Source organism: Alligator mississippiensis, chromosome 7 (assembly GCF_030867095.1).
Source record: "Alligator mississippiensis isolate rAllMis1 chromosome 7, rAllMis1, whole genome shotgun sequence".
NCBI lineage: Eukaryota > Metazoa > Chordata > Crocodylia > Alligatoridae > Alligator > Alligator mississippiensis.
The window spans coordinates 4265198-4276506 of NC_081830.1; the positions used below are offsets into that span (position 1 = coordinate 4265198).

At 44.1% G+C, this 11309-nt stretch overlaps 2 protein-coding genes across 2 annotated transcripts; both read left to right on the forward strand.

Annotated features, from left to right (window-relative positions):
- The first annotated feature begins 1401 nt into the window (after window positions 1-1401).
- On the forward strand, window positions 1402-3054 carry LOC102564486 (olfactory receptor 6M1). The gene has a single exon (XM_006260976.3). The coding sequence runs from the start codon at window positions 1402-1404 to the stop codon at window positions 2374-2376; it is 975 nt and encodes a 324-aa protein (XP_006261038.2). The 3' UTR covers window positions 2377-3054.
- Window positions 3055-9290: 6236 nt separating this feature from the next.
- Window positions 9291-10292, forward strand: LOC102565897 (olfactory receptor 6J1). Its single transcript, XM_006264677.2, has one exon. It carries the CDS (start codon window positions 9291-9293, stop codon window positions 10290-10292), a length of 1002 nt encoding a protein of 333 aa, XP_006264739.1.
- Window positions 10293-11309: the final 1017 nt, after the last annotated feature.

An 11309-nucleotide genomic window follows, 5' to 3' on the forward strand; every position in this document is an offset into this window, starting at 1 on the left:
TTCAGTGATTTCTGCACTGCTTTGTCCTTCCTTTTTTTGCAGCATCTGTCCTGCCTTTGCCCCTCATTCCCTTTGCAGCATGCATCATTATCTGCCTGTCCTTTGGTAGTACTCATCTCTCATTAGGAAGCCCAGTCCCTGTCAGGCTTGGTTTTCAGTGCCTCCTTATACAAGGCAGGGAATTTATAAGAAGAAGGGGAACTCCAAAGCAGGGTCTTTAAAGTCAAAGCCAAATGTGAGCGATAGGCATGGGACTGACTGTGCTCGTTGGATGAAAAACAACTCAAGTCTAATCAGCAAAGAGCCAACTAGGGAAAAGAAAATGGTTTGAAGGTTGGAAAATAAATGTTACTTTATGGTGAGATACCTTAAGAAAAGAAAATATGGTTGGACTTATGACATAAAGGTGAAAGGTTTGGTTCATTATAGTAGATAAGGACCTTCATGGCAAGAGAGTAGCAGCTTCTAAAGGGGTCTCTGCTTTCATGGAGAAAGATGCAGAAAGAACCAATGGCTAGATGCTGAAACCAAATGACTTCAAATGAGAAGAAAGGCAGGTTTTTCCCTTCTCTTTTACCAGTGAGGCTGCTGAACTACTGAAACAAGCTGTTTAGGGAGGTGGTAGATTCCCTTGATACCTTTGTGCCTAAACTGCATGCCTTTCTAGAAGATTATAGCTTAGCCATAATGCAAGTTTCTCAGGCTCAGTATAGGGGATAACTGGGCTAGATTTTTGGCCTGTGATGATTTTAATGTTTGAGAGGCAAGGATTTTTTTGTGATACCTTTTGTCGGACCACCTGCATATACAGGACCTGAGGAAGGGCACTTGATGCCTGAAGGCTTGTCCAATAGCTTTCCCAATTATACAGTTGGTCCAATAAAATATATCACCAAAAAATCCTTGCCTCAGACATTATCTGGGCCATCACAGCTACAGCAATAGTCCAGCCCTGCTACACAACATGATTTTAATGGTCCTTTCTAGGCTCACACCAGGTAGATCCATGAAACCTTTTTGCCTGGTATGTCAATGGGTAAATCTGAGGTTGCTTGGGACCTTAACTGTCTCCAGGGTGAAGCATGCTTAGACTGCTTTAGCAATTGAACACGGTCTGATGTTGCCTAGTATCAGGGTGAAGGAGGGGGCAGTTTTAATATGGTTTGGGTACCCTGATGTTTCCAGATCCATCAACTGGTGCTTTGTTGTATTGAGGTCTTCATTCATTGCAGAAGGTAAATCCTCCTTGGCTTTGGCCGAGGTGATGCAACCAGAGTCTTTGAGGCAAATCCTCTTCTGCTGGCAGAGCTCTCTTTGCAGCTCTCCTGAACCTCATACTCACTCCTTCACCCTTCCCTGCAAGCAATGAAACATCTCTCTCCTCTTTGCAGAGTTCAGCCCATGATTAACGCCACAGCCTCTGTCCAGGAGTTCATCCTGCTGGGCTTCCCCACCGCCCCACCCCTCCACCTCGTCCTCTTCTGCCTGGTTCTGACCAACTATCTGCTGACGCTTTCTGGGAACGGGGTCATCATTGGCATCACCCTCTCTGATCACCGGCTCCGCAGCCCCATGTACTTCTTCCTGCGTAACTTTTCCTTTGTGGAGATATGGTTCACCTCTGTCACAGTGCCCAAGCTCTTGGCCAGCTTCCTCCAGGGCCCTCAGACGATTTCCTTTGCTGGCTGCATGATCCAGTGCTACTTCTACTTCCTTCTGGGGGCCGCTGAGTTCCTGCTTTTGGGTGTCATGTCTTTTGACCGCTACCAAGCCATCTGCAACCCGCTCCGCTACCCAGCGCTCATGACTGGGCGCTTCTGCTTGCAGCTGGTATGTGGCTCCTGGGCCGCGGCTTTTGCAACCATCCTGGGGCCGCTCATTCTGGTGACTGGGCTGCCCTACTGTGGCCCCAACATCATCAACCACTTCTTCTGTGACCGGACACCACTGGTGGGGCTGTCTTGCTCGGGGACCCATGAGGTTGAAGCTGTCAACTTGGTGCTGGCCGCGGTGCTGATATTGGGCTCACTGGTGTTGACAGGCATCTCCTATGGCTACATTGTCCTGGCAGTGCTCCGCATTCCCTCCCTGCATGGGCGCCGCAAGGCCTTCTCTACTTGTGCTTCACACATGGTAGTGGTGACCATTGTCTACGGCAGCCACATCTTCATGCATGTCCGCACCAGCCACACCTACCCAGAGCAGGTGGACAAGGTGGTGGCCCTGATGACCAGTGTGGTGGCCCCATCGCTCAACCCTTTCATCTATACCTTGCGTAATGAGAAGGTCAAGGCAGCCCTGTGGGATGTGGCACGGAGGACCAGGATCTTAGCCACCATGGGGAAAGCCGTAGAAGAAATGGAGGAGAGAGCTTAGATAAAGTGCAGTGGGGGAGGCCTTGGACTTGTGCAGGAAGGTGGAGGGAAAACTGGAAACAGTCTGGACACCTGGTTTCCATCCTTGGCTTTAGGGGTGGGAATGAGGATTTTTGGGTTTAAAAAATAGGGACTCACAGCCTGGACTCCTGGGATCTATCTTCAACTTTGGGAGGGAAGTAGCATCCCAAGCTAAGAGCAGGAGAAACTGGGAGCCCAGATTCCTGGGTCCTGTCTCAGCTCTGTGAAGACATTTGGCCATGAGTTGGACGGCAAGAAGACTGGATTGTTGGGTCCTTGCCCAAGTTTAGGAGAGCAAAGGGATCTAGAACTGTAGAGCCCAAACTCCAAAGTTTCTAGTCACCACCCTGGGAGAGGAGCTGCATCTACCCGGACAGGCTCCAAAACTCCTGGGTTCAATCCCTGGTTCTGGGAGAGGAGGGTAGGTTCGAGGGTTAAACCCAGGACTCCGTGACTGGTTCTCTAGCTTTTGGGGTTAAGTGGGGAGTAGTGGTTAGAGCAGAAGGATGGGAGCCTGGACTCCAGGATTTTCTCTCCAACACTGTGTATGAGTCAGAGTAAAACTGAATGCCTGCTTTGGAAGCTGTGAGCTAGATCTTTAGCTCATTCTGGGATGTGAAAGGCCCCTTACAAATGTAAGTTGTATTGCTGCTTAGACTGTGAGACTGATTTTACACTGAATCATGTGGCAGAATCCAAGGTGCCCATTTGGCAGGTTGGAAAATCTCTGCCCTTGATGGACTTTGCAATCTCTCAGCGTTTTGCAAAACACTCCTGCCTTCCATTACAGACCAAATAAGAACATTGGTGTTTCATTTATATCTCTGCATGTATTTAAATGTGTCCATTTTGTGGGGAGGGAGGAGAGAAAAATCGGTATCTTCTACAATCTCCTTTTAAAATGAAAACTAGTTTTTCATTTGGAAAAATATCCTTTTGATTTTTCCTGTTGCCACCAATTCCTGATTTGTGCTGTTAAGTTTTTTCAATAATTTCCACTCCTTTCACACGTTAAAGAATGGAGTTTTGTTTTTATGCTTTGCGTTTAGGATTGGCTTGGGTTTTTCAAAGCAGGTAAAAATATGAAGGCGGCCAATTTAATTTAAAAGTATTTGATTTTTGAACTAAAAGAAAAGTAGAGTGAAAATTACTGGATTCTTGTGAGTGAAATCTCATATGAAGCATTATTACAATGTTTTACTCTGCTTTTTTTTTTTTTAAAAGAAACGATTATATATTTTATTTTCAGAATAAGCAAATATCATGCCTAACTTCCATTGCAAGTCTGAGAATAAGGGACCCAAGGCTCTTTTGTAATTCTATCCAGGAGGCTATCTCCATCTTGAGGCTCTCAAATGTCTTTAGGAATCTGGCCCTTAGCCCTCCTTTTCTCTATGTGTTTGGGACAAAACGGATGAAACCTGTCCATATTTAAACTGCTGAGTTTTAAAAAGTTACTATACACTACTACTGGTACTCTTTTTAGTTATCCTGAGATGCCTCCTAGTGGCTAAATTGTAAAATAATTTTTAACCATTTTTTTTTAATGTATTTTAAAGTCTTACTTCTATTTCAATAAACATTGTTTCTGTGTCTCATCCCGTTTTTGGATTCTGATTCACATCAGTTTAGATCAGAGACATTGAAAGATAATTTTGGAACTGACAGTATCCGGAAAAAAAAAATCTATCTGGAATAATTTGAGGAGGAGGGGGAAATTAATTAAAATGAGGGCCTTGAAGAGTTCAGTGTTTAGTTTATGAACGAGAGGAAAGAAAGAGATTGATTGTGACGTGTAGGTATTTATATGGGGAGAAAATATGAGGGAAACAAGGGGCAGCCTAATCTAATACAGAAAGGAATTACTACTACTAATGCCAGGAATATTATTTCCAAATGAGTAAAAGTAATTAATAATTGGAGCAAAGTCCCTGGGAAATGGGAGCACTGTTTATCTGACATTTCATAGATTTCATAGACATTAGGGCTGGAAGGGACCTTGAAAGATCATCGAGTCCAGCCCCCTGCCCAAAGGGCAGGAAGTCAGCTGGGGTCATAGGATCCCAGCAAGATAAGCATCCAGTTTGCTCTTGAAATGTGTGTTCAAAGGAAGGCTGAGTGACTTCTTGGAAAATAAACTTCAGTCAAAATACAAGTCAAATGGACTTAATATAAGAGGAATTCTATGACCTGTGTTATACAAACCTAATGATTCATTCAACCTATAACAATCTCTCAGCGTGTCCAGGCAGGAGCTCACTGTATAAACCCGGACCAATCCCAGGCTTCCCTCTTCCATTGAAGAAGACAATACCTACTGGTTGTATCAACTAAGGGGACTGCTTTTTTACATTAAGGGAACCTTTCTACTGGAGCTGCTCTGAACATTTCTTTTTCTGCAGAAAATTTAAATGAAAACTAAACAGAAAAATGTATTTTTGATTATCATTTCAGCAAAAAGTCTTGTTTTTTTATAATAAAGGTTTTTCCCTCTTTGAATCACAATAGTACATAGGCTCACTGCCCTTCAATGCAAATGTGACAGGTGGGTGGGACGGCAAGTCCCACCCCCTTTCCCCATGTATGGTGTGTGGTGTCACCAGCCTTCCCCTGAACCCAATCCCATGGTGTGTGACATCACTAACTCCACCCCCACCCCCAGTCCCGCGGTGTGTGACATCAGCAACTCTGCCCCCGCCCCCAGTCCCATGGTGTGTGACACCACCACCACATGGTCCATGGCATCAGAAGGACAGCCCATGCAGACCCCCAAAGCCCAACCCCTCATGCTGCAAGAACTGCCCTACATCACATGGTGCAGTTATGACCTATCGCCCTGGTCCCCAAAGCAGACGTTGAGCATTTGGAAGATGGTGTCTTTGTGCCATGGTTTAAATTTGTCCTCAAGCACCTGAATGCACCACATGGGTGTTAGCGTGGGGTAGGTGACACCATGTGACTGGGGGTGGAGTTGCTGATGTCATACACCCTGTGACCGGGGGTGGGGGCAGAGTTGCTGATGTCATGCACCACGTGACTGGGCTCAGGGGGCGGGGCTGGTGATGTCACACACCATACATGGGGAAAGGGGGCAGGGGTAAAGGGGCGGGACTTCTGGTCCCGCCCACCTGTCACTTTTGCATTGAAAGGTGGTGAGCCTATATACTACTTCTGACCAATGCCTGGCTCATATAGCTGCCTGATTGGGGTTTGGGGTAGGATATTCAATGACACTGGTTCATGGTTCCTCTGCATTTTTGTGAGTTTTGGGTATAACCTCCTACCCAGGATCATTTGAAAACACTGGTCTCAAAGTATCACAACCTCTTTAGATCTGCCCTCTGATTCCACATGGCACACGGGTATCTGAGTGCTGGACAGACCTGGAGCTGGGGGTGTTTTTGTTTCCAGATCTATGGGGCCAGATATTTCACTGATGTAAATCTATGTTCCTCTCTCCCCTATCCCACTCTTCCTCTCCCAAAATCCTTGATTATACCAGGTGGAAATCTGATCCAAACATTCAATGGCTTTCTAAGAAAGGAACGTGCCTAACCGGTCAGAGCTGGTGGGAGCTCAGAACGTCTAATTCACGACAAGTTGTGAAATATGAAAATGTGATTATGCAGTAGAACTTGGGGGTTTTTTTTGGAGAGTTTGGTTTTCTGCGCTTCTGTCAAGATGAGGTTTGTAAAGATTATCAAGGTGTATGGAACTGGTGCAAACAGTTGCATGTGACCACGGAGGTGCTATCACCCAGTTAATAAGCTTTTGAGTTCTTTTGAATTGAATCAACATGGCTACAATATCACTAACAAAATTATTAAATGATTTTTTTTTAAAATGTACAGGTTGCTTCTAGAAAAATCAAGCCATTGAGATAGCAACTTGTCATGTACATGAATTCTGCCAGAGAAAAGTAATTATTGCCAGAAGAGATCTAAACATCCTATTTCAGGAAGGCTCCTTTGCATATTGACATTACCAAAATATTTAATTCCCAACTTTCTTCCCCCCAAAGTGAAATGGAATTGAGACAGCAACAACATGACATTATCTGATGGAAACAATGTTCTAAAGGAAAACAGAACGCGTATTTCTGTTGTGCATCTTTTGCAAAATCTTTATATTTTTCTTCCTTGCTATCTTTTATCTCCATGAGATCTTGATGGTAAATGGCATCTCAACAAAACCAATGGGAATTTAGCTCTCTCTCCTCTTCCGAAATATTGTTTCAGCTGTTGTTCAGCTGAAAGATGGGGTTGAAAAGACACAGCAGAAGGTTTTTGTTTGTACATCAGGATTTTAGTGGCACTTCTCTTGAGGTTGCAGTTAATTCTTGCAGGGTTGTATTTCTTTTTTTGGCATGTAGCATCCTCATCCCCAGACCCTTGGATAATGAGTGCAGATTGATGCACTTCCAAATTAGTTCCCTGGAGGCAGAAGAATTTATTAGGTCCTGTAGATGTTAGCTGTGTTAGTGGAAGTCAGGTTACTGTGTTATCCCCATCCAGAGCAGACACTATGGAGAAAAAAACAGCTTTCTTACTTAGCCTTAAACAGCTGCATCCTGAAGCTGGTGCTTATGGTGAGGAGCAAAGAATTATCTAGCTAGAGAGGAGAGTGGAAAGCACAGATAGTTCAGTGGAGCAGGTAGAGACTGCATGTATTTCCATGAATAGATGGATCCTGCAGAGAGAAGGATGCAGGCAAGAGGATGTGGAAGAAGGGTGGCATGACTGCATAACAGTGTTTATAAGGAATAGGCAGAGAGCCCTTTAGCTGGTGCTGTGGACCATGCTGTATCCTGACAGACACCAATACCTTGCTGGCCTGAGTCACAGTCCTGACTTATGCAGAGAAGGCATGGCAAAGGCCAGGCATGCTTGCCTGTGTCCTCCGGAAACGTGAGTATGAGAGTCCCGGAGCTCTGCTCATCATTTTGTAATTCTGGGATGTGGTCTCACCCTCCACTATCTCCTTGCTTTTAATCATGGAAAAGTCCCCCTTTGGCTTGGAGTGAGAACATGATCAAGTATTTTCAGAGAGATAAGGTCTAAGGCTGGGTTCTACCTTCAAGGAAGGACAGAAGTTTGAAGAAATCAGGGGTGGTCTTCTGCACAGAAGACATGGTAACATTGCACTTGATAGAATAGCTTTCTCATTCCCATGGTCATGAAAAGGGGAAGGATGGATGACCCGGTAGTCAGGACACTTTCATCTCTCCTACCTCACAGGATGGGTATGGACCCATCTGGGATTGATAGAATGTGTTATATTATGTGTTATGTGAAATGTGTTTTTATATATATATATATATATATATATATATATATATATACATACACATACACACACACACACACACACTGGTGGGAGAGAGAGAAAACATGAAAGAGACTATATACACTAGAAGATGCTACGTGTGGGAGATAGATAAATGGACATGTTGAAAGGAAAGAGAGAGAGAGAGTGTAAGTAGAGAAGTGTGAATGGAGAACGAAATGTTGGGATATCAGATCCTCTCATTGGGTGATATAATAGAATAATAGAAACATAGAACTATAAGGGATCTGTAAGATCATCAAGTCTGGTCCCCTGCTCTGGGCAGGAATTTATTGGGCTCAGATGAGCTCAACAAGGTGCCTGTCCAGCCTTGTCTTGAACACCTCCAAGGAGGGTGACTGCACCACTTCTGCTAGGAGTGTGTTCCAGATTCTGGTGACCCTTACAAAGAAGATGTTTTTCCTTATGTTCAAGGAATTTACCCTCTCTTAGTTTATCCCATTGGTCCTCGTCCTCCATAGAGGTGCCTTTCTGAATATTTGCTCTCCTTGTTCTTGATGCTCCCCCCATTGTACTTGTAGAAAGCTATCGAGTCACCTCTTAGCCTTCTCTTACTCAGACTGAACAGGCCCAGTTCCCAGAGTCTCTCCTCATGAGGCCTACCCTCCATGCCTTTAACCATGTGGGTGGCCCTTCTTTGTACTCTCTTGAGTTTATCCACATCCTTCTTGAAGTGTGGTGAACAGAACTGGCCATAGGACTGCAGCTGAAGCTTCACCAACACCAAGCAGAGAGGAAGGAGTACCTCCCTGGATATATTGGCCACACATTGGCTGATGCACACCAGAGTTTTATTTGCCCTTCTGCCAGCCTCGTTGCACTATTGGCTCATATTCATCTTCCAGTAGATCATGACCCCCAGATCTCATTCAGATGCTGTGCCAGCCAGTGGACCATCACCCACTGTATAGTTGTGGTGACGTCCCACAAAGATGAAAGACCTTTCATGTCTCCCTGGTAAACCTCACTTGATTTAATGTCATCCATAAATCCAGTCTGTCAAGGTCATCCTGGATCTTTGCACTATCCTCTGCTGTGCACACATTTCCCCACAGCTAGGTATCATCCACAAACTTAATCACTGAGCTTCCTACCCCCACAACCAAGTTGTTAATGAATATATTATTTAAGCATGGGTCCAAGCACTCAGCTGTGGGGGACACCACTGGAGATGGCCCTCCAGGATGAAGCCATCCCATTGATCACCACTCTCTGGGAGTGACCTCTAAGCCAGTTGTCCACCCATCTCACTGAAGTTTATGTACAATAATATAAGCGTGTGAGTGAGTGGGAAAGAGGGCTGAGGTGGGAAATAAGGACTAGAAGAAATGGATATAGTTGTATATATGGGCGTAGGGAGAGAAAGTAAGATATGCACATGTGTGTTGGGGGAGTATGTTCCACCTCAGATTTTGAGAAGGAAAGTTGATTCCATAGCACTTTACATGACGTAAAGCAGCATCTCATGTCCATCTCCATCATCTCATTCTCACAGGGCTACTGTCTCCTCCTGTCTCTCCGGTGATCCCAAAGCCAGGTGAGCTGGAGATGAAGAATGACACCACTAGGGTGACACAGTTTGTTCTCCTGGGCTTCCCAATTGGACACAAGGAGGAGATCTTGCTCTCTGCCATGCTGCTGGCCATGTACATCCTGACCTTGACTGGGAATTTGGTCATCTTGGGCATTGTCCCCACCACCAGACAGCTCCACACCCCAATGTACTACTTCCTTTGCAACCTTTCTGTGCTGGACATCTTCTTCACCTCTGTCATCATTCCACAGTTCATCAGCAACCTCCTCTTGGGGGATAAAACTATCTCCTTTGCTGGCTGTATGACTCAATTATACTTCTACTTCTTCCTGGGCACAGTAGAGTACTTTCTCTTGACCTCCATGTCCTATGACCGATACGTTGCCATATGCACCCCCCTGCGCTATCACACAGTCATGAATGGCTGGGTCTGCACCCAGATGGTGCTGGGCTGTTGGATGGGGGGCTTCCTGTCTGTCCTCTTTCCAATCATTTTAATCTCCAGGTTGCCCTATTGCCAGTCCAATGTCATCGACCATTTCTTTTGTGATTCTGGACCCCTGCTGGAGCTGTCCTGCTCTGACACTCGCATGATTGAACTGATGGATTTCCTGCTGTCATCTGTTGTCATCCTCTGCTCATTAGTCCTAACAATCATCTCCTATGCCTACATCATCTCCACCATCCTGCGCATCCCTACTTCCATGGGGCGAAGAAAGGCCTTCAACACTTGTTCCTCTCACCTGACCATCATTTCAATATCCTGTGGCATTACCATCTTTATCTATGTCACCCCTTCCCAGAAAGGGACCCTGGGCTTACAGAAGATCCCTGCTGTGCTGACAACCATTGTCTGCCCATTTCTTAATCCTTTCATCTTTACTTTAAGGAATGACACAGTCAAAGGGGCCTTGAAGCAGTGTTTTGTCCAACTGAAGGATGTGGTTTTTCACAGGGTGTTGCAATGCCAGCGAGGAAGTGCTGCATTCAGGAAGGCTTTTCGTGGGAAGCTCTAGGACTCGTGTCCCAACCCAGCTGGACAGCGGGACCTAATTGTATTGGAAAGATTTTCAAGGGCAACAAAGTCTTTTAGATGAGTCAGGTAAAAACATCATATCCTGCAATGTCTATTCCCACTAAATGACAATTTTCATGAATTAAAAAAAATCTTAGTGTTGCTAAGAACTTAATCAAAGATTTTGGGCTGTACGAAGGAGAACTTGTTTCAGGTTAATTGAAAGCAAAATATGTTTTGGCCTTAGTTTATAACAGTTTCAGTATTTGCTTTCTGAAAGAAAAATTACACAATTGTTAAAAATAAAATGTAAATGTCAGGTTTCTTTTTATGTTTTCTTTTTTAAAAATGTCCTTGATCAAAGCCTTAATTCTTGAGCAGCCCCATAATGCTTCTTCCAAGCTACATAACTCTGAAGTATACTAGTTACCTTAAAAAAATGTAACACCATCAACAACTGCCATCTCTCTTATCCCTTTCCCATTCCTTTGTTTAGTTTCTTTTTAAGACAGATATAACTTCTAAGTTAAGAGAGCAAATGTTCCACCCACCAGGAATTCTTCCTTGGTGCTTAGTTTGATCATTTCCCAAAATTCCATATTTCAGGTGAAAATAGTTTTGACAAAATGTATCAACATTAAGTCAAAGAAACTGTGAGGGGGAAAAACGAAATCAGGTTCCAACATGCTTTCTCTTTAAGCATTCTGAATGGACAAAATATAATTATAAATATGGTAAATGTTTTCAAACATCAGGGAAATTAATGCTTATAACAAGGCTGTCGTGGAATGTGTTGGATTTTCATTATTCCAACCATTTATCATATAATTTGGTCAGATGGAGAATATGTCTGATTCAGATGGGTAATTCCTATGCTCATGTGTAAAATATGTTTTTGTTCAATGGCTCACTTTGGCTCAATTTTAATTTGATTTTGCTTAATTCTTTTTCATAGACTTTCATTTATGGACAATGAGGGGCAAGCAGATAATATCCTCTCACTTTCTATATAACACAG